A 24,118-nucleotide genomic window follows, 5' to 3' on the forward strand; every position below is an offset into this window, starting at 1 on the left:
ATAATTCATAGGATAAATTACCGAAAAGAAAAAAATAGCAAAATACATGTGGGGCCAGATCCTCAGCTGCTGTAAACTGGCATAGCCCCTATACTTTTATAACCATTAGTGATATGCAAAAACTTCTTGGTACCTAGGACTTGTGTTGTAAGTTTGTGATTGAAAGTTTTACCTGTAACAGTAAGCAGCAAGAGATCCCAGGAGGAGCAGCAGGATCAGCACAACTATACAAACTGCAATTGTGATGTTCCGCTTCTTTATTTGCTCCACATGCTGCTGTTCCCACCATTCCAAGTCGCTGAACTGACAGCGTTCCCCCACGTAACCAGGCACACAGCTATCATAAAGCAAATGAGCACACATGGTAACCAACGATGGAAAAGGAAAATGTCACTCTTTTAATCACCTTTGGTGTTGCTTCATCAAGTGCTACCCTTGTGGAAGAGTCTTGTGAAGTTTAACATGGATTAAATAAATCAATAGGTTTTTGTAGAAATTTCTCTAGCCACCATTTAATAACTAAATGTTATTTATAGAAACATCCTATAGAATTTTATAATAGGGATCTAATTCCTTATTCAATTCTATGAGATGATTTAAAAAATTATAAACAATTATTTTCTATTAAATTCTATAGGCATTTTCCATAAGGGAACGTTCCTCTAAGATTTTCAAAGTAGCATCTTCCAAGAGGTAAATTTCAATTTTTTTCCCTATAACAGACTTTGAAAATGAGATCTTGCTGAATAATTTGATTTTATTTTCAAACTTTTTTTTTGTTAAAAGCAATGGGGGAAGAGGAAGAAGGGACATTACAAAAACTTCTATGAATAGAAATATCTTCATGATCTTTTTAAATTTTAAATGAACAGTTGCTGCTTTTTTTTAAAAAAAAATCACCCTTCAGTGTTGCGAACCTGGAGACACACAAAAAAGTTCATGAAATTGACTAGAAACTGAAAAATAAAAGTGAAACTTGCCAATCTCGTTTCATTATCCAAGAACATGAGAACAATGCAACATAAACAGCAAAAAGTAAACTAGATTCTCAAAATTCTTTCAGGGTTAATAATGTGGACCCAAATACCATTCAACAAACTGCTCTTGCTGAAGTCAACAGAACCACTCACAAGTAAAGCAAGTATGGTGTGGCCTATAGCACCCTTCACTGATGATCTCAAATGCCATGCAAACATTAATTACTAAATTAAGACCATGCACCTTGTTTCTGTCACAAGGTATGACAAATACGCACTAGCTCTAGAATGTTGCTAATACATTTATGATGTAAAACCACAATAAATTCCATACAAGCCAAATGGATCACTCTCTAATATGAGCATTTGAATCAAATTAAAATAAATTATGTTTGGTATGTGCAATTCATCACTAAACACATAGTTCCCCTCTCCCCCCTAACTATATGCTTGCATTTAATGTGAATTATACAGTCTAGATGAGGGAATACTGCCATCTAGTGTTCAAATATAAAAATAATCATTAAAAAGGGGGCCCTCTGCCATATAGTATATAGTTTTAAATGCAAATCATCTGTGTGCGGCAGCAGGGCCCACATGAAGACTTAGTGTACATCAGGCCAGTGCAAGGTAGATGTACACCCCAGCTTGCCACAAACTAACTGTTTGCATAGACACCCCCCAAAGAGAGTCCTGCCTTCTTGGGCTTTAGAAAGAATTCAGATGAGGTCTGATATGCAAACCATTTCTGTTGTTTTATTACCATTTTCTTTTTCTTTTTTAATGAACCTTGTTTTTAAGAGTACTGTTGTATTTTATAATTTCACACAGACAGCCCCAAAAGAGACAAAAAATCCTCCAAACTCTAAGTGGAGGCACTGAAGGCTGGTATTGGTCTGAAAGGGCATGGATGGAGGTGTCCTCTCCCATCACAGAGCACCACAGATGGCTGCAACAAACCAACCCAGGGGAGAAGCCAAAAGGCCAAGGAGGACACGTGAGTTGGCAGGGTGTGTTTAACTATGTATTATTTTTGAAAAATGCATACAAAAATATATAAATACATATGTAGGAGGAGAAATGAAAAGTAACTGTTATGCTGTGGGCACCCTGGTTTGGCCAGTTACCCTACAACAACTACGTCTATACTGCACCTCTAGCAGCAGCATGTAGGGTAGGTGTAGCTACGTGCTGCAGAAAAAAGCAGGCTGCATTCACACTGTGGCATGTAGCTACATGTGTCAGTGAAAGGCTGTGGCCGGGGGGAAGGCACTAGGGAAAGGCTCAGCAGTGGAGAAATGATGGAGCCTCTCTCTGTTGCTGTTGTCTCTCCTTGCGGCTGGGAAAAATTCCAGCAGCAAAGAGGCAACAGGACACGCTGGGGGAGGCACCGCTTGGGTGAGTAAGGTTCATACCCACAGGGGTCAGGTGTTTCCTTATTCTACTCAACTCATTGTCTTCACTGCCCTGTATATCTATGCTATAGGGGGCAGAGAGTGTATGTACTCCACATGCCACCAACAGGAGTGTGCAGTGTAGACGTACCTCTAGACTCTGAAGCAAATATATGCAAAAGAATCAAGCACTCAAGGAAGAAATCAAATGCTACTGTTAACTGCAATGTTTGGGAACACAGTGAACATCACTTATATCAACTGAATACAAAGGGCAGGCTCTGCTGACAGTTGTAGGAAGTACACAAAACATATATGACAAAATGCTTCATTGTTTGTCTTGAGGGAAAATGCCCATCACTGTATCTCTAGGGTGGCATATATCAGCACAGATGAGACAAAGGTCTACACTTACGTGCATGCATAGTCTTGTAGAATTGAAACATAAATACAGACTCCACCATGAAGACAGTAGGACTCATATGAAGGAGGGCAGCCCATGAAACCATCTTGTTCAGAGGAAACGTTGTCACCACTGTTGCTCGTGGTAGAAGGCATGGCAGATTCTGAAATACAGTATTTCACACGCATGCACATCTTAGCTGTTGGCTAAACTGGCAAAATTGCTTGGTACAGAGCGTCAGCATTTCCAGGCAAGATAATAAGTAAGATTCTTTAACCCCAATAAACAGATTGTGATTCGCCCATCTGCACATGGTTAAGGTGGAACTACAATACATATCCGTGTTTTCTTTGTTTCTACAGTTTATGATGCTCTTTTATTACCACCACACAAACAACCAGAGTAAACTTAAGCTTTGGATTTTTAAAACATTATCTATTTCCATAGCTGAATCAGGAATAAAGTCATATTATTTAATGTCACCATTTCTCAATTACAGCTAAAACTGCTGAAAAATCAAATCCTTGAAAAGAGGGAATGAGAATCTGATGGTCGCTTTCATTGTCATAATTTCCTTCATTTTTCTGCACAGACAGGTCTCGGAGAATTTTGCAGAATGTTTTCTGTCACTGGACTGTATACCAGCAAGAGGAAAATTCACCCCTAGGTAGAGGACCAGCACAGTCACTATGCTTCACTTAAAGCCACATTTTCAAAGGAGATCAACTCCCATTTAGGCACATCAATGAAGCTCAGCTCCTGTTATGACACTGATGACCAGATTTTCAAAAGTGTTTAGCAGCCAACACACCCATCTCTGCTGAAAATCTGGCCACTTATTTTGGTGACTGAACTGAGCACTCTTGAAAATCTGTTCTTTATACTCTTGTTGAGGACTTCAGTAGGACTTAAACAATAATAATACCTAGCTCTTATACAACACTTGCCCCCAATAGATCTCAAAGCACTTTACAAAGAAGGTCAGTATTATTATTCCTATTTTACGATGAGGAAACAAAGGCACAGGGAGGTGAAGTGACTTGCCTAAGTGGCAGAGCCTGGACTAGAACCCAATCCCCTCGAGACCCAGCTAGTGCTGTATCTCCTGAGCCAGAACACTTTGTGCTGGCCCTCTGCAGAGAGGCTGAACCCCTGCAGAACCTGAAAAATGACTTGGCATAATGAGTCTTTGGTTATCTCATAAGAGGGACTTGGTATTACCCCAACAGAGAACTATATCTGCTCTTATGGAAGACAGTGGTTATTAACTGTAAGCTATTACATTTAGAACTTAGAGCTGGCCCTGAACATTGATGCTTCCAACAAATGGAATCAAATACTCACCATTCCCAGCTTTGTAAAACCAAAATCTGGTCTCCTTGGCCCATTTCTTCTTGGGGAGGAGCGATTTGCAAAACAGCACCATCCAGAACCAATTTAATTGGATTCACAGGCTGCCTGACATATCATTATTCAGCACTTTCTGAATTTCCCAGGATGATTCAAGTATCTGAGCACTCAACCTTCTTTACTTAGGGACCAGGTTATTTGGCTTATTCATTGACTTTACTCACCAGAACAGTTGTCCCCAGTTCCAGATAGACCGTTAATGCAAGTGCAAGTGTAGTTTCCTTCAGTATTGGTGCAGACAGTGTTTTCTCCACATGTGTGTGTCCCCAGCTTGCATTCATCGATATCTGTCACCCAAACAGTCTGCAGTTATAAGAATGAATGAATGCCTCTGAGTGTCAGTCTATACAGGCCACAATGGGCTCAGCACTACTGGCACTGGGATGAATGCTGTAGAGCTTCCTTCCACAGAATATTCTTGGCAGCAAGTGGGATGAAAGATCAAGAAAGTGTGCTCTCTGTGGAAGGAGGACAGCTAGGTTTATCCATCCCTGCACCTCAGAGGACAGCAGTGTTGAGAGAAGGACAGTAGATCCTCCACCGGAAAGAGAAGGCAGAAGCTTCACCCATAACATTAAAGGACAGAGAGAGCACAAGACACGCATGAGAAGGCCTAAGGCCTGGCCTACACAAGACATTTTCTCTTAATATTTCCCATCACTGCTAGCACCGGCACAGGTCCACCAAGGGGGCAGCAGAAGTTGGAGTTCACTTTCTGTGAACAGGTGTAGCCTATAGGTTAGTTAAGTTAAGGCAGTAATGCAATGAGTCTGCAAGCCTCAGGCCTGTAGGACAATTCCTAAGTTAAACAAGTTATAAGGCTCAAAAGCCTGAGCATAAGCAGCTAACTAAGAGTAAGCCTAGAACATAAAATATCAAGATAAAATACTGTAATGACTAAAATGCTGACAGGCAACCATGAGATGCTTGTTTATACCAGCTTGGAATATTTTAAAATGAGGAACATCAGCAGATGTCCAACCACAAGAATACCATGATAACTAATTCATGTACATGTTAATAGGGTTGAGGTTAACGAACTAATAACCTATGGGAGGACATCTCAACATTAGTAGGGAGAGGAGATATAAATAAGAGACAGGGGATGAAACCCCTACTGAATATGCATTAGACATAGCGGCGTCTAAAAGTTGAATCCCGGCCTGCGTGCCTTGGAAGATGTAACTCTTCGGAGAAGTCAGAATGACGACCACTGGTGATGATGACAAGAAGGAGGAGGAGGAGGAGAAAGACAATGACTAACATTTCAGTTGTTATGCAAGGGATGGTGAGAGTGTATGGATGCACAGATGGTCATTCTGGGTTATCGCTATCTACTTTGCTGGATTGGTGTGTTTGCAACTTTACTAACCGTGTTAATACAACTATTACAAATACAGAAGATTTTTCCTAAGTGTGAGTGTTGCAACTGTGCATGTCAGGGGTCCCATCTGAACAGTAATTTTAATAATACTTGACCAGATCTTGGGATGAGAACCTTCCAAACCTCAGTGTTAACTGGAAATTCTTAAGTAATCAATATAATTAGCACACAATCAATAGATCAGGCAACACAGGTTAGACCAGAAGGTGATTAGGAAGCCAGCAGCTACTGCTTCCAGCAGTGCTAAAAACAAGGACGCATTTAAAAATAAAAATAAATATAAATCTTGTGGTCTAAAGGTTTGGTTATGTCATGTAAAGTCAGATAAACTCTGGAAAGATCAGGTAAACTGAGCCTTTTGAGGTTTAAACAAAATTAAAACAAAATATTCTGAATTATGTGAATGCAAAAAAACAATACAAGTGTGTTCTATATTCTCCCCTGACATATTGGCAGATTTCTGATTATTGTTACATGACAAGTTATGCATGCATTAAAACCAGAATATGGTATCCATCTGAAGACACTCCTTTCCGTCTCTTCATAAGGTTACAGAATTCAAGATCAGCTTCAGTTTTATTTATCCACGTCACAATCTCATTACTTATGATGTTTTGAAAAAAATAGCTGAGATACTGTGGTTTTAAAACCTGGATGCAGAAAGAATTAACTTTTTCTGAATAATTTTATTAGGTATAACTGCAATCCTAGATGTGCAACAGTTCTGAACTGCCTAATTATGTACATATCTAAGGGACCTGAACGATAAGGTAAAGGTTACCACTCATGTATGCATTCCTTCCACACTCCCAGAGGCCTATTGCCTGCCTCTGGCCTTGATTTCTTTTTTTTAGCAATCTTTTTCTACCCCAGTGGCCTGAGCTAAAGCCAAATGAAGTCAATGGAAAAAGTCCTGCTGGTTTTAATGGGGCATTGATCTGGCTGTAGAGAAAAAAAAAGACCAGAAAAAAATAATTTAAAAGTGCAAAAGGGAAATGAAGACTCATGTAAAGCCCTATGCATGCTTTGTATTACCCTAATATTGATAATAAGCCTGGTCTTCATTCCTACTTTAATGCTAAAAATGGCTTTGAAAAAATAAAAGTTCTAGGAAATGAACTGAAGACATGATGTCACAACCCAAGTTCTGGCCAGTAGGATCAGTGGATCTGATTATTAACACATCTTTAAATGTACTCAGGTTGTAAATGTCAACACCCTGAAGCTCATGTCCGTTAAACTAACCTAGAATTATTTGAGGAGTATTATGACACACTGAATACCTGCTTTAGTTTATATGCATGGTAATGATTTCCAATAAATCTCTACTGGTTCACCCATTTTTCCTCCAGCATAGCCACCAAAGCGTAAACACCCAGGGGAAGTATCCATTGACAACTAGAGGCTTTGCATATTGATCAGCTGCTGATGTTGCCACACATCAAACAGTAAGAAAACAGCCAAAAAAGTAGAGATGATAAATGTCATCCGCCTTGGGGAGCTTACTAGTCTAATATTAGTATGCAGGCTCCTACGCCATTTTTCAACAAAGTAGTGGAATAGATCATTATGGCCGCTTAACACAACTCTCGCATCTTGACACTTAGCCGATCCAAATCATTAGACACGTCTCTTACTTTCTCATTCGTTCTGTCACTGCCTCTCACTCCCCCCATCACCCTCACACTCCCCCTCACCATAACAATGAAGCCCATCTCCACGGTAGCCCTCCAGACACTTGCAGACATAGCCACCTTCAGTATTGATACAGTCCGATAGGTGTTGATTACAGCGGTCCATGTTTTGAGCACACTCATCAACATCTATGAGAAAAACAATGTTAGGAGCCAAGGGATGCAGTATTCGTGGAGCAACATGCTGCATGTAACATGCTGAAATGATAGAAAAGAAATAACTGTATGAGATCCACTCTCAAACTATCCTGTTACCTTTACTTTGGGCACATCTACACTTAGAAAAATAAGTCAACCTAGGTTGGGTCGACTTACAACCACTGCAGTAATTGCACCGAGACTCTTGGCTTCCTGCTCCCCGCGTGGGGCCTAGCGGCTACACCAAGGCTCCCAGCTCCCCACCAGGGGCCCGGCTGTGGCAGGGAACCAAGAGCCCGAGGTTCAGCCAGGCTCCAAGTAGCAGGGAGCTGGGAGCCTCCATGCAGCATCAAGGCTCCCTGCAGGAAGCAGGCTGGGCACAGCCTGGCCGGGAGTAGGGAGCCCAGGAGGGCACAGCTGGGCTGAAAGCAAGGAGCCCAGGAAGGCGCAGCTGGGCTGAAAGCAGGGAGCCTGAGAGCAGATGGGCTCCAAGCGGGGAGCACGCAGCCTGGCCGGGAACGGGGAGCCCGGGGCAGCTGAGATCTAGCTGGGGCTTCCCACCCACCCCATGGCTTTCTTATCAATTTCATGACTTCAGCATTGATGAAAGTAGACAAGAATGACTGCCAACAGCTGATGTAAGTAACACAGTGTCTATGCAGACATTGCATCACACTGATCTACGCCAACATAAGCCTATGCCTCCAGTGAAGGTGGAATTATGATGTCGGTTTAATAGGGCAGGACTAAGCAGGGCCGGCTCTAGGCACCAGTGTTCCAAGCATGTGCTTAGAGTGGCACTTTTCAAGGGGAAGCACTCTGGTTTGGGGGCGGAGCGGTGTTTTGTTTTGTTTTTTTGCTTGGGGAGGCAAAAAACCAGGACCAGGCTCCAGGACCAAGGCTGTAGTGTGTCAGCTGACATATTTAGGTCGATGTAAGCTGCCTTACGTAGTATAGACCAATCCTTTTGCTTCTAAAATACTGGGAAGGGTGAACAGAGGGTGTGAGGTGTCCTTATTTCCAGCCATAAATTGAGGCTAAGTAAGAGCCTAAGTAAGTTAGCCACCTAACTCCCATTCAACTGGATGCGTAATTCCCTTAGGCTTCCTTGAAAATACCCACCTTATGTATTGATTGATCTTTATTTAAAAAAAAAAATCTTCAGCCAAAAGGGCACCATGATCGAAAGCTTTGGATGGCCACGTCATGTGATCAGTATGATTTAAATCCCACCACCACACATTCCCACAAGGCACCCTCAAACACATCAGCTGTCCCCCAAGGCCCACTCAAAAAGATGGGCTTTGCAGAGTATGTGCAGGGCTATTTTGGCCTGGCAGTGGGTGAGCATTCTAAAGTAAACGTGGAGAATGCTCTGCCAGCAGCCCCTCTCTTTTATACCATGGGGCATCAAGCTTGCGCACCCCCTGCTGATCTCAGTTGTGGTGCAAAATTTCTTTAAAAACATACTTGACTGAGTAAATCTCTATTTATGCCAAAAAAGGACTGTAAGTAGAACCAGGCACGATAATGTATTTATCTCTGAAATTGCAATGTTCAGCTTCAAGGCTGTCCCATGAGGTGCACCACACACACATACACACACACTCGCTCGCGTTCTCTCTCTTCCCACCACACTTGGCCTCCCCTCTGATCTGCAATGCCTGGCTTTCCATTTAATTTAAGTGACAAATAAATTCCCTGAATCATGAGTGTATAACATATTCTCAAAACTGCCTCCTTTTTTGCTCTCCAGAAGCACGATATGAAGTGGAATGTAGACTTTGAAAAGAGGAACAAGGGTTAAGAGAAAGTGAAAACAATAGTGCAATGAAACAATAGCTCAATGAAGCAAGTAATATCTATTCTCCCTCCCATTTATTATTATTTAAATAATGCTGCAAGTGTCCTTGGTGTTTTACAGTCAAATGATTGCCTGTGCTTTATTTCTAAGGTCTACCTTGTCTTTACCTTTGTGGTAAGATAAAGTGACTTTATTTATTGTTTATGCAAGTGCGCAAATGGGCTAACTGCACTGTGCTGTAGCTGGTCTCATCACAAGGTACCCAAGAGCACATTCTAATATCAGAAAGAGACAGGCAGAGGAGCTCACATAATTATACAATATAAACATTGCATTACACTCATTAAACCTTAAGAGAATCCCCAATTCTAAATTATACATCAACTATAATATCTATGTGCCTTGAGCTTTTTGTAATCAGATGCATTTTATAAATAAATATATTATATTTGTGTTTTTATTGTCCCCGTAATTTGTGTTTGTTATCTCCGCTCTCTACTGAATAAAATGTCTGACGTGTCATAGGAACACAGAATTGCAATATTAGGGAGAACAATCTACAGTTCTTTTGTAAGGAACAATGGCCAGTTCCAGGTGCTTCAGAGGGAGGTACAAACAAAATCAAACTGAACAACTGACATGCCTTGAGAAGAAGTGTCTTCCCAACCCCAGTGGTTGGCTTATGCTGGGAAGCATGAGGATTTATGTCTGATGGTAATTTTTTTTAATCCTGCTGATTTTGTGCGGATGTTCTTTATTTAAATACATAAAGTGTTTTTTAATACTGCCAAGCCCTTTGCCTCAACAACATACTATGGCAATGAGTTCCCTAAGATAGTTATGTGTTGGGTAACAAAGTATTTCCTCTTATCAATTTTATTGTCTTCCAATTTCATAGGCTGTGTCCTTGTTCTAGCATTAGATGAAAAGGCAGGTAAGACTGCCCCATTTACCTTCTCTGTTGTGTTAATTATTTATAAACCTCTACCATATCCACTCTTCTTGGCCTCATCTCTAATTACATAGTCTTAATCTGTCACTCCTGCTAATCTTTCACACCTGCTGAAGTGTGCATATTTAGCGGTTGCAGCCTGCAGAAACTATAAACGCTCATGCTACTACATGAGCATGAATGTTCAGTGGGTTCTATTTGCTTTCACATTCCACACTGAGTTCACGGGGAACTCTCTTCTCGTCTGATAAAGCTGCCACTTACACACTTGAACTGTCTTTTTCACAATGTTCTAGGACAGTCACAGGGCCAGGCTCCCACATATTCATGAGAAGAGCTGCTTCGGTATTCTGCTGCATCCTCCATTGCTAAGGGCATTGTAGCACATAGTTTCTCTCCCTCCTCCTACAACAGACTAAATTCATCCCTGGTATAATGGTTATGAATTAAGAAAACTAAAGTCAGAAGAGTTAGTTACACTTGCGGCAAATTTGTCATACTCGTTTATAATAATAGGATTCACGCTCATGATTCAAGGGAAAATAATGGATGTAATAATTAACCATTCCATTTCGTGGTCTCTGTTCATTATCCTTTTCAATGGAAATGATGTGTCTAAACACAGCAGTCTTGTCGACCTTCCTGGGATGCCTCATGCTGTGGATATGTCAATGCAACAAGACAGACGGCTTTTTCTATTCTATAGTTTTCTGGAACGTTTTATTTAATTCTTGTTCTTACCATAGCATGATTTACCCTCCCTGGTAAATCCTTTCAAACACTGACACATAGCACCATCTTCCAGGGGAACACACTGGGCGTTGACATTGCATTCTAACACAGCACAGTCATCTTGATCTGTAGCACAAACAAAATCCAGGTCCACCACATGACTAGTTCAGTTAATTAAAGGAGCAAACAGATTTTTAACACAAAAGCCTGGACAGCCAACGTTTTAAAACATGGCCCTCTATGGTTAACAATGACCAGCTAACACCATTTTAAACACCACTAACCAGCCACTCATTTTCCCAGTGTAAGCAAAACCTTACAATGCATCAGAGCTGGATGAATAACCGATTTGGCTGAATCCCAAAATTGTGTAAAATTTTGGTGAATCAAAAAAATCCATTTCGAGTTGAGCTAACATGGTTTTGGTTTTTTACCCAAAAGGAGTTTTTCTAGGCAGGAGACCAGGCCTCTTTTATAACCATTAGCTCAGTGGTTAGAACACTTTCCTCGGACATGGGACGTGCGAGTTCAATTCCCCCCTGTGCCTGATGAGAAGAAAGGCTTTTACCTTCACTGTGGCAGTTCATAAACTAACAGATTTTTAAAGTACAAATGTTCATAGCAATTAACTTGAGATAAAAGTGTCTAGGCAAGAAAAGCTGTTAATCTCTTTTTGTTTTCTCTGATCCAGTTCTTTGTGACTTACAGTTTTCTTGTTAAGCAAAACCCTTCTGTCCATATTTAATCCAGGCCCCTCTGGATCCCACCTTTGGGTGGTTCTGACTGGACTTTCCAATTTCACATCATCCATACCTAAACCTTGATGTTTGTTTCTTCTCCCTGGTGGTGTTTATAAGCAGCATTACCATTACTGATTGATCCCTCCTTCCTCTAAGCTTCACCACTCATCTCTGATCCAGTTGAATAAACCAATTTGTATCCGGCTCAGAATTTCACTTTCAGTTCAACAGGCGTGACCCATATGAACCACAGAATTGTAGATCTTACCAGACACCATGATTTCAGCCATCAACAAGTGTTGAGTCTGTAGCTCCTCCCCATTGTTAGTATCCCCATATGTCCCACTATTCAGTGGACTTTGGTATAAGGTTTCCAGTGTTGCTGTTTTATTCTGTGGTGCTGCCTTCTTGTGTACAGAGATACCCCCTGAAAATGTTGAAGAAAGTAGAACAGATGGCTGAAGTCTACTGATTCAAAGTTCTGATTTTTAGTCATATATAAATCAGTAATTCACAAGTCACAGGATCTGTGGCTTTCTGTTTAAAACAAACGTCAGATTGTTCTCATTCTGGCCTGCTCCCCCAGGCCTAAAATCCAATCAGTGGTTGGTTTTCTCAAATACAATGGGAAGGAATTAAATTAATTCATTTCCAAATTGCACTTGTCAACATTGGAGGTACATACCTCAAGGTCTGTGTGTAAAGGTCTGATACCATAGAGGTCAGATTCATATGTTACTCCCCCAATGGTCCACTGAGGTGTAGGAGAGTGTGATTTTTTTAACTTTTTAAAATTGCTAAAGACAGTGCAGCAATTCACCTTAAAGGCACAGCAATTCGCCTTCACAAGATACCGGCATGTTCAGGTGAGCCTGACTGTATAAGCCAGTATGTTATAGGGAACGGAAGAAGAGAGAAGAAAGTTGATGCTTTTTTTCAGTCTAGGGGTACCATATCTGAACACAGAATCATAAAAATCAGAGGTGCAAAGAACCTTTGATCCATCCTGAGGGGGACAGTAAAGAATTGTAACCTACAGTATATTGACTAGCACTTTGTCAGATGCTTAGCTACATGGCTCTCCCCTGTAATAGAATCATTCAGATGAACATGAATCGTTGCCCCCCTACAGGATAGAACATGTCAGATTTGCTTAAGTTTTTAGCAGTTGAGTTAGTGGAGCTGCTTCTTTAAGTTCACTGAGGAAAGGCCTTAATTTTCAGAGACAATTGTTGTGAATTCTAGCCGCTTAAGTTGAAATATGCTGTTAAATACAGGTCCTTCCCACCCTTAATAGAAACATATCGCACACATCCAGGATCTGACACAGGCACAGCTAACATGATTCAGTGCAACCACACAGCAGCATTTTTTCCAGCTCAACTGTAGGCCAACCATATTGGCTTGTCCACACTTAGCACAGTGCATGAGCAGTGTATGAATGCACTCCTGGAAAATATAAGCAGTTTTCCCAAACGCCTCAGCTGTTGATGCCAGGGGCAGAGCACAGTTGGTGTTTTTCCACCTGGTGCAATTCACTTTAGTAAGTTGTCAAGGTACTTTGGGAAATTCTGCCCTGCAGAACCCAGTTAGAACCTGACAATCATGTAATAGTCCTGCTCACAAATGAAGTCAAAACACAGCACATCTACATGGTTAGGAATTGTGTGTAAATTATTTTGCATTGCAGAGTCAAACGGGTTACAAACTCAGTGAGAATCTGTAGTGCAGACAGCATTTAAGTAACACTTTTCTAGATTTCTCTGTTGGTGGATCTCAGTATGCTGTACAAAGGTGTGCAACTATTATTATCCATATATTGCAGATGGGGAAATGGAGGCACAGAGGTTAAATTACATCCATATTCATACAGCAGATGAGTGGGAGAGAGATGCTGATTTGACTTCCATTCAAAACCCAGAAGGAAAGGAGTGAGAGAGAAGAAAGGCAGGGGAGCAATACAGTAAGAAAATGCCTATAAAAGGGAAATGCTGTTTTCAAATGTCTACAAGGCTATCACAAATTGTGAAGAGTAAGAAAAATACATTACATTATTATTTGACAGTATCCTTTGAAGATAAGTGTTTTTTCATGACTAAAAGAATACGATACCTGCTACTGTATCAGGAATATTCAGAGTGTGACAGGTTTTTCCATTTTGGATTTTCATAAAGCCTTTGTGACATGAGCAATGGGCAACTCCAAATCTGTCTTCACAGATCTGATCACAGCCTCCGTTCTCATGAAGGCAGGGATCTGCCCCTAGTGGAGAGACATATGTGCACCTTAGCAGGATTCAGCCTTACGTTCGGAGAATCTTCAACTATTAATGATCTTATCTTGTTGGCAATGCAGATACGAAGCAGTTAAGAAATTAAAAACTGACAGAGAAGAGAATGCACTTTTTTTGTTAAGATGGGACATGTACAATAAAGTATATGTGTTACTGTGTGACAGTAAAGCAGAACTGCATGCCTTCCATCATACACAGATACACTTATAGATATTATGCATGCTTTTTATTATTGAACAGCTGGAGCCCTATCATCCTCTATAGGGCTTACTTCTGTGAGGGGATAGTAAACACTGGGTCAAACTGTGACTGTCTTATTTACACAAATAGTCTTATTGAAATCAATAGGACAACTCTCTTTAGTAAGGTAGATGCAATATGCAGTTGCCTGCAAGCTCTTCCCATGGGTTCGAGTTTGTCCCTTGCAGAAAAATCAAGTGGTTTGGCCCTCAAACCAAAGAATGTTTGAGGTTCCACAGATGCCTTTTTGGTGTTACTCATCACTAATATTTGTATAAGGAGAAGTATGCTACACAAAAGTGATAGATGGTATCAAGAGTGTGGTCTCAAGACAATTGGTCAAGTTAGTACTACAGAAAGTATTATAGTCTTAGCTTGAAGCACATGGCTTTAGAGACGCAAGATCTATTAGCATTAATGGGGGAGCTGCATGTCCAAAAGTCTACACATCCAGCTGAGAACAAACCCACAAATGCCCATGAGTTTCAGAGGTGGGATACAACACAGCAACAATTTTCTCATGATTCTAATGAAAACCAGTCTGACTGTGTATGTGGAGCCTTTTGAAAATTCTATTTCAGAGATGACCATTCCCTCTTTTAAATGTCTATTGTACCAATAGCAGTGAACATAAAATGGAGCCCATAAGGGAATGACTGCTTAACTTTTGCAGTATACCTGGTTTCGCCAAAGGATGAACTATAATCACTGATGAGGGTCTCAGCATGCTGCCTCGGAGACGTACCCTGTTTTGGCCGGTCTTCTTGTCCACCCTTGTTAATGAAGGCTTAGCCCAGTCAGAGAACCAAACGTGATCCTCAAATACTGCTACATCAAACGGATGGCCTAGAAAGCAATTATACTCTTCAATTCCAGTTCATGTTCAAGTTACACAAGTCAGCACATAACCAAAATAACTATCCACAGACATCTTTCTAGGAACACAGCAATGCTGTAGAGATACCCATACTTGTATTTTTATGTATCTATCAGTATATGATGGAACAAATCAGTGCCCATGAATGGTTGTCACTGTGTTCATGAGCAGAGGTACCCTGCTCTTCCAGCTCCAGAAACATAGGTCTTTGCCTCTCAAGATTCTCTTTTAGCTGTTACCAATGCAAAGTTGTGATACAGCTGATTCCATTTTGATTCCATCCTATAAGAGACAGTGCTGTGTGCGTGTGTGTACATGCACAAGCCAGTATACTACACCATTCACCTACACGGCTTAGAATTAACCCTTACATTTTCAAAATAGTGCAGAATAGCAATTTTTCCCTTGTTAACTAGAGCCCTGCATGAGGAGGGATAGCTCAGAGGTTTGAGCCTGCTAAACCCAGGGTTGTGAGTTCAATCTTTGAGGGGGCCATTTAGGGATCTGGGGCAAAAAATCTGTCTGGGGATTGGTCTTGCTTTGAGCAAGTTATTGGACTAGGGTGCACTAGCATGACCAGAGACAGCTGCAGGTAGCCTTGTGCCTACCCCAGTTGGTGGGGTTGGGCGTGGAGCTTGGGCAGTACATCCACACCAGAGGAGCTGCCAGCACAAGGTACTGGCTCCCGTGAGCAGCACCACAACAGACTCCTGCTCTCATTGTTGCAGTTCCCGGCAGAGCCCTCCAGCTTTGCCAATACCCGTTTATATCTGCAAATATACATTTGTATCCATGCTGGGCTCTACTGGTAACTGAATATATTCCAATCTGAAAATTTAAGCATAAGGGGATGATTTCAAAACACAAGTATGGCAATTCAGAGTTAAGGGTGCCAAGTATTGTTGTATAGATTTTAAAAGAAATCTAAACTGTCTAATCCCAGCTAGTTGAGTATCAGTGTCAGAATTAGAGATTACTGTTAGGTTTCTATGGCCCTATATGTTTAGACAAGTCATTCTCTCCTCAATGCACCCACAGACAGATCACATATACTGGACCTGCCTATATTTTTAGCTGCTTTTGGAGAGAACTCTAAACTCTTGCCAGAGTTTGGATATTTGCCCCCATTTTATCGGCCTGTAGCGTCAGATATTCCTGTTGAATGACAAGTATTTCCTGTAGGAACGCAATTTATACTTAAGCCTTTGCCCAACTGGAAAAGCACTGTCTATATGAGAAAAATATTACCAGTTATACCACCCACATTTGGATATTTATTCTAGGATAAATGTTTCTTTCTTTCAGTTTAGCTTAACTCCCTTCCCAAGTGACATTAGCTAAACTAAAAAAAAAGCCACTTTTATACCAGAATTAGTGTGTCCACACAAGGGGTTTTACCATATTGGTTTCAATCCACACTTCGATTTATATCGAAGAAATGTTCCTATGTGGACAAGACTGTTTACTTTTTTGTTGTATGGGATTTAGGAATCCTTTCCTATCCCATGAGCATATATCCTCAAGTCCTCCGCATCAGGCTTACTCCCTTGGCTTGATTCTCTTCTTACTTCATTCCATGAAGTTTGAGTAAGCCAACATCCTGGATAATGTCTTCACCCAAATTTTGAATCATTATTTTATTACACATAACCTGCATCCCTGGAAGACCACAATCCTCCCATCCCACTGTGGACATCAGTAATTTAGCCTTCACAGTTTCACTTATACTTAACCACAACTTAAAAATCAAAAATAAAGTGGGAAATGATCCAATAAAATTAAAAATAAGAAAAAAGGGTCCATCCTACAATAATTATGTAGAAGCAGGGCTATGTACCATTACTAGGCATCTCCAAACACAATAGGGACTGTATAAACAAATAGAGGCTTTTAGTGGGGGGAGGGATAGCTCAGTGGCCTGCTAAACCCAGGGTTGTGAGTTCAGTCCTTGAGGGGGCCATTTGGGGATTGGCTCTGCTTTGAGCAGCAGGTTGGACTAGATGATCTCTTGAGGCCCCTTCCAACCCTAATAATCTATGTTGATCCCCTAGAACAGGTGCTTGATTCTTTGTTTTTTACTCACATTACAAAACGGTCATAATGATGGAACAAATCTAGGAAAACCTAGTCTGCCTTGCATGCAGCTGTCACCGGATGCCCGTATATTCTACTCATCATTCACATATGAGCTGTAACTACAGCGACACTAGATGGCACCCATGCAATAAGAATGCATACTTACCCCAAAGTATTTAGATACTGGTGGGAAGATTTGAAGTTATATTTGTCCTGGGTACAATGTATTAATCTTAAAATGCTCATGGGTCCAGCTGAGTGTTTATCAAAGTATGTCATTTAAAAAATAACATACAATTATATACATATAATATTTCACACAAACTATCTCAGACCACACATTTTAAGACAGAAACAATTAAAAAAAACTATATAAACCAGACAGAGGTAGAGGAAGAGAGAGAGAGAGAAAAAATTAATTTGTAGACAACCCTCCCCATGTCCCATTTTTAAGCCATAAAACACCAAGAGTGAAAGGCTTGCCCTACTGAAGTCAAGAGCAAAATTCCCATTGACTTCAACAGGGCCAGGATGTCACTCTGTATCTCTTTTCCCCTTCCTATGCATAGGTCTGATGCTCACCAACCTAAACACACTCTTATGTCTGATGTCACCTCTCTGTCTCCCAATACATACACCATAGTCTCAGATCCATCTCTTTTCCTCCACTCTCCTTTCTCTTGTCCTCTCTTTTGCTTCGCTCCCTTTGACAGCCACTGGAGAACAAAGTGAAACTTACAACAGGTTGTCAGGTTTTTCTTTGCAGCTCAGCCTGCCTGACTCAGCTGCAAAGTGGAGTTTACCACAGTTTGTACTTTTCATTGTCAAACCTATCACAGAGGAGACAGAGAGGAATGACAGGCAAGAGTAGCACTGGGCAGGGAGGGAAAAGGAATGCTAGACGGGCGCTCCATTCAGCCCCATTGGTACCAAGGGACTGGAGAGTCCTCCCCTCTTTGCAGGCAGCCCTGAAAACCAGTAATGGGGAATCTAGCACAGAAGCAGCAACAGAAGCCACACCAGGGGAAAAGAGCAGCCTAGTACTATGACATGGCTGCCTAATGTGGTCTCTGGTAGAACAACACTATCACAATACGGTGATAGTGTGGTCATTATACATGGAGGTCTATTTGAACCCAGATGGCAGCCCTCAATTGATCCACGGCCTGCCTTTTGGGCAACACTGCTGTAGACTGACTACACAGTTACAAAATATATGTTGTCAGCAATCTGACAGTGTCCAAGGGCCATCACTGATCTATATACACACACAAACACTAAAATATGGTCTATTCTAAATGTGTTAGACTATCAGTTATCCTCTGGTGAGGCTTCTGTTCTAGCTCACTTGGTGATCTTCTCTTGTCTCAAATCACAACAAGGCTGAGCAGTAATAGCCACCAGCCTCTTGCAAAGATCATCTTTCCATTGCCTGCAGTGTGTGTATTATGTATTTAGAGACATCTGCATGTTGAAGACTGGATAGACATAGTCTTTGGTACAAAGAGCTTAAAATCTAAAGGCCTGTTTTCTCCTCTCACTTACATAGGTGTAACTCCATTGATGTATGTATGCAGTGAAGCAATGACTCAATGAACCAACATATCATTTTCTTAATGAGATAGATCTTCTAGGGAAGGCAGCACAGAACTCTGTGCAATAGATTTGAGGTGGCCTCTTACAACTAGAGGGTGATTAATAAGGGCTGTCTCTGGTACAGGTGTTGCTGAATATACTAAATTTTGCATCGAGTTACCTTCTACAATCCCATTACCCTCAACAGAGCTACACAGAATGTAAATCAGTGAAGATCTGGCCCATAATTCAGATTAACATACACAGAGACATGTATACATAACAAGTAATCATCAACCCCAAAACCTCACCTACATCATTCTGTGTAAGTATTCGGCGTTTAGAACCATCCAGATTTGCAGTTTCAATAACAGACTGTTTAGCATCACACCAGTACAACTTGTCAGCTAAGCAGTCAACAGTAATTCCACTGGGCCAAACCAGGTCAGTGCTAGCGATAACCAGACGATCAATGCCTTGTAGGGAAGCACTTTCGATCCGTGGGTTGACCCCCAAGTCGGTCCAGAATAATCTCCTTTAGTGAACAAAACACAAAGGAGTCAGTAAGCAAATATGTTTTACCCTTCACATTTATCTTGTTTTGGGGAATTCTTTCATGCCAGACTGACTGTAGCAAGTCAGGCACATGCCTATTCTGCAAACAAATACTTAGAATATTGATCTTTTAAAAATTGTTTTAAGATCCCAGATCATTACATTAAATATATGTGTGGTTGTGCACATAATTCTGTTTTTGCAGTTTAAAATAAAATCTTTGAAAAATCATTTCCTTCATCTGCTTCTTACTGAGTTTAGGGTTCTGCGTTTCCCTTGCAAAAGATGATAGTACTATAACACCCTATAGCAGTGTTTCCCAAATTGGGACACCGCTTGTGTAGGGAAACCTCGGGGTGGACCGGGCCAGTTTGTTTACCTGCTGCGTCCGCAGGGTCGGCCAAATGCGGCTCCCACTGGTCGCGGTTCACTGCTCCAGGCCAATGGGAGCTGTTGGAAGTGACACGGGCTGAGGGACATACTGACTGCCACTTCCAGCAGCTCCCATTGGCCTGGAGCAGCGAACCACGGCCAGTGGGAGCCGCAATCGGCTGAACCTGAGGACACAACAGGTAAACAAACCGGTCCGGTCTGCCAGGGGCTTTCCCTACACAAGCGGTGTCTCAGGTTTGGGAGACACTGCCCTATAGCAATGGAGGGATTGCTGCTTTAGGCGGCACTGCGAAAGCAACAGCTGTTACAGGGCACACATAGAATCCTGAAAGAACATCTCAGTAAGCAAGTCAGCAAGGAAATTATTTTCTTTTATTTTGTTTTATATATTAAAAGAAACCAATAATGCGCCCTGGCTCAAATTTTTCAAACGAACTAAAGATTCTTGATGCTCGATTTAAGGGTGCCCAACTGAGATATCATAAAAAAGCCTGATTTTCAGAGGTTGAGGGCTCAACATTTTCTGAAAATCAGGTCCCTTTAAAGTGACTTAAGGTGGGCACTTAAAAAATAAGGCATGCAGAATCACTAATCATTTTTGGGCCTCAGATTTTCCCTGGTGTAATCCCACTGACTTCAGTGGAGTTACATCAATGATGAATTTGGGCAAGTTATCTGCATTTGTTAAATATACTCATAGAGGCCCCAAATCCTACTAGCCTTACACAAGCAGTTCCTATGACATCAAAGGACTGCCAATGGAGAGTATCATCTGTCCCACAATGTTCTTGATACTCTTGTCTGACTTTGAATTTCATCTTTAATACAGACCTTTACCATCATGGAAACTACCACAGTTCTTTGTTGTTTCTTTAGCCTTTAACTTCTCAACAGGGAAATTTTCACTAGGCTCTAATTCCTCACCCCACCATACCTGCCCCTCCCCAATACATCTTTTGCTTCAGCTTTGAACACTGATTCATCAGTTGCTGTTTTAAAAATGATCATCTTGTCAACATAATCAAAACTTGCCTGGACTTCTGCCTGCTTTTTCTGGAACAAGACCACAAAACTCCAACATTCTGTCACACATATACATAGGTCAATCTTACTTTCAGCTTGAGATTTTGCTTTATTGCCATTGATAACTTAAAACTAGCTCCCCGAACTCAGGTGTTCCTAAGTGTTTTCCCTAGAGACCTTCTGCGTTCCATACCCTTGTTCCATCGCAAGTTTCAGATACTCCAAAATCTTTTATTTCCTGGATGGAGTTAACAAGGTCCACCTACTCTTCTCACTTAGCAGTAATTATAGTGCACTTTCCTGCAGGATAAACAGACCTGACATCAAAATGACTCAGAAAAAACCTGCATCACTAATTCAGGTTTTAGAAACCACCCTGTTACAGATAGGGTGAAATCCTGGCCCAGATGAAGTCCATGGGAGTTTTCCCATTAATTTCAATGAGGCCAGGATTTCACCAATAACCCTTATCTATCACTAGGTGGTTCTAATGTCCCTATCAAGATACTATGTGTGCACCAGCAGATATGTAGTTAAGATATAAGTGCAGATACATGTTTATACTCGTACACCTTCACATCCAGTAGATTATGGTGGATCTGACTTCAAAGACTGCAACGCTACTTAAAAGTGAGTATGATAACTGAACTAAAATTCCTTCCCTGGTGAAAAGGAAAAATTACTTTCAAAGCTCAGCATATATTGTCCTGCAAAAGATACAATCCTTTTTAACTAGTAACATTTACTAGTGAGGGGTGACTGTAACTATATATATGTATTTGCTTAGTTTTATTTATATACAATTTATCCCCAGTGCCAGGTGCTAATTGTACAAAAGGCACAGTAATAGAATAATTCCTGTAATTACTCCTCAACTAACAATAGCCCAGCAGTGAAAAAGAAGCCATAAGTATTTTCAAAACCTGCTTCTAGATTCCCATTGCTACAGCTGCCCACCCACACAAAACCAGAGAGATGGCATATGTTATCACAGTGTGTCCCAAAGGCAACTGTGTGTCTTTACAGTAAAAGTCATAGTTCATTGAAGAAAAAAAAAGTCATCTACTGTTTTCTTCCTGTTCCAAGGTGAATTGGGTGCTGATTGACAGTGAAGAACTGATAGAACTGGGTAGAGCCAAGTGATGGCAGGTGCTCTGCAAACTTCTCCCACTCAACTCCATCAATCTTGACTCTCAACACTCCCAATTACTATTTCATTGGGCAGTCCACTTCCAACAGTGGGAAGTGGACAAGTATCCTAGGATGAGATCAACAAACTCAGTTTATGTGGGACAAAGGCAGGACCTGAACACTGGCCTCCTAATTAGAGAAGGGGAAAAAAAGCTTTAATATTTACCTTCCTCATCACCTACTCTTAGATCAACAGTATCTATTACTTCTTACTTAGCTAGTGGGTGAACAGCAATTCCTCGGGGCTGGAAGATGTCCTCCTTAATTATCATTTCTCTGTGCATTCCGTTCAGCTCACTCCTCCCAATGTACGACTTCCTGCAACACACAGGACACAATTTGAGCCATTACTGCTACCATCTTCATTCCTTTCTTTAGCAAAATATACTCACTGAGTTTTTAAACTGTCATTTGCTTTAGCTGACCATAAAGTGTAATGAATGGCATTTCAAATACAGAAGCTAATCCTGCTAGCATTGACTGGCTCATTGTTTTAATCATTCATGTCATAGCTCCATTATCTGGCCCAATGGAATGATGGCAGACTACTTTGCAGGAAATCTTAAACTCACTTTTTTCTGGTAGGTAGAGATTTGGATGTCTGTTTATTAAGAACATTAATTGGAATCAAGGGGAGAATAAGCTCCTGAATGAGGAAAAGTGTTAAAGGACAAAAGTAATAAATCACCCATAGGTCTCAAAGAACTTTACAGAGACAAAAAAAAACAGGAATATTTATGGCACCTTAGAGACTAACAAATTTATTTGAGTATAAGCTTTCGTGGGCTACAGCCCACTTTATCGGATGCATAGAATGGAACATATAGTGAAGAGATATATATACATACAGAGAACATGAAAAGGTGGGAGTTGCCCTACCAACTCTAAGAGGTTAATTAATTAAGATGCGCTATTGTCAACAGGAGAAAAAAAACTTTTGTAGTGATAATCAAGATAGCCCATTTATAACAGTTTGACAAGAAGGTGTGAGGATACTTAACTTGGGGAAATAGAGTCAGTGTGTGTAATGGCTCAGCCATTCCCAGTCTCTATTTAAGCCTAAATTGATAGTATCTAGTTTGCATATTAATTCAAGTTCAGCAATTTCTCATTGGAGTCTGTTTTTGAAGCTTTTCTGTTGCAAAATTGCCACCTTTAAATCTGTTACTGAATGGCTAGAGAGGTTGAAGTGTTCTCCTACTCGTTTTTGAATGTTATGATTCCTGATGTCAGATTTGTGTCCATTTATTCTTTTGCATAGAGACTGTCCGGTTTGGCCAATGTACATGGCAGAGGGGCATTGCTGGCACATGATGGCATGTATCGCACTGGTAGATATGCAGGTGAACGAGGCCCTGATGGCATGGCTGATGTGATTAGGTCATATGATGGTGTCACTTGAATAGATATATGGACAGAGCCGGCATTTGGATTTGTTGCAAGGATAGGGTCCTGGGTTAGTGTCTTTGTTCTGTGGTTTGTGGTTGCTGGTGAGTATTTGCTTCAGGTTAGGGGGCGGTCTGTAAGCAAGGACAGGTCTATCTCCCAAGATCTGAGAGAGAGAGGGATCGTCTTTCAGGATAGGTTTTAGGTCTTTGATTATGCGCTGGAGAGGTTTTAGTTGGGGGTGGAAGGTGACAGCTAGTGGCGTTCTGTTATTTTCTTTGTTGGGCCTGTCTGTCTTGTAGTAGGTTACTTCTGGGTACTCTTCTGGCTCTGTCAATCTGTTTCTTCACTTCATTGGGTGGGTATTGTAGTTGTAAGAATGCTTGATAGAGATCTTGTAGATGTTTGTCTCTGTCTGAGGGATTAGAGCAAATGTAGTTGTATCTTAGAACTTGGCTGTAGACAATGGATTGTGTGGTGTGTCCTGGATGAAAGCTGGAGGCATATAGGTAAGTATAGCGGTCAGTAGGTTTCCGGTATAGGGTGGTGTTTATGTGACCATCGCTTATTAGCACAGCAGTGTCAAGGAAATGGACCACTTGTGTGGATTGGTCTAGGCTGAGGTTGATGGTGGGATGGAAATTGTTGAAATCATGATGGAATTCCTCAAGGGCTTCTTTTCCATGGGTCCTGATGATGAAGATGTCATCCGTGTAGCACAAGTAGAGTAGGGGCATTAGGGGACGAGAGCTAAGGAAGCATTGTTCTAAATCAGCCAGAAAAAGGTTGGCATACTGTGGGGCCATGTGGGTACCCATAGCAGTGCCGCTGACTTGAAGATATACATTGTTCCCAAATGTGAAATAGTTATGGGGGAGGAC

General features: G+C 41.2%; 1 protein-coding gene across 2 annotated transcripts in view; it reads right to left on the bottom strand.

Annotated features, from left to right (window-relative positions):
• Positions 1–24,118, bottom strand: part of EGF (epidermal growth factor) — a 101,580-nt gene that overhangs the window by 16,784 nt on the left and 60,678 nt on the right. Inside the window, exons 13-22 of one of the 2 annotated variants that reach the window (XM_050943262.1) lie at positions 22,065–22,169; positions 19,001–19,224; positions 14,840–15,007; positions 13,741–13,890; positions 11,897–12,055; positions 10,898–11,014; positions 7,266–7,391; positions 4,349–4,471; positions 2,787–2,937; positions 173–337 (exon numbers count right to left, since the gene is read on the bottom strand). In XM_050943262.1, coding sequence (XP_050799219.1) covers positions 173–337; positions 2,787–2,937; positions 4,349–4,471; positions 7,266–7,391; positions 10,898–11,014; positions 11,897–12,055; positions 13,741–13,890; positions 14,840–15,007; positions 19,001–19,224; positions 22,065–22,169 — 1,488 coding nt within the window. The remainder of the gene's footprint in view (positions 1–172; positions 338–2,786; positions 2,938–4,348; positions 4,472–7,265; positions 7,392–10,897; positions 11,015–11,896; positions 12,056–13,740; positions 13,891–14,839; positions 15,008–19,000; positions 19,225–22,064; positions 22,170–24,118) is intronic. The other variant, XM_050943263.1, reaches the window with a different exon arrangement.

The sequence above is a fragment of the Gopherus flavomarginatus genome, chromosome 3 (assembly GCF_025201925.1).
Source record: "Gopherus flavomarginatus isolate rGopFla2 chromosome 3, rGopFla2.mat.asm, whole genome shotgun sequence".
Taxonomy (NCBI): Eukaryota; Metazoa; Chordata; order Testudines; family Testudinidae; genus Gopherus; species Gopherus flavomarginatus.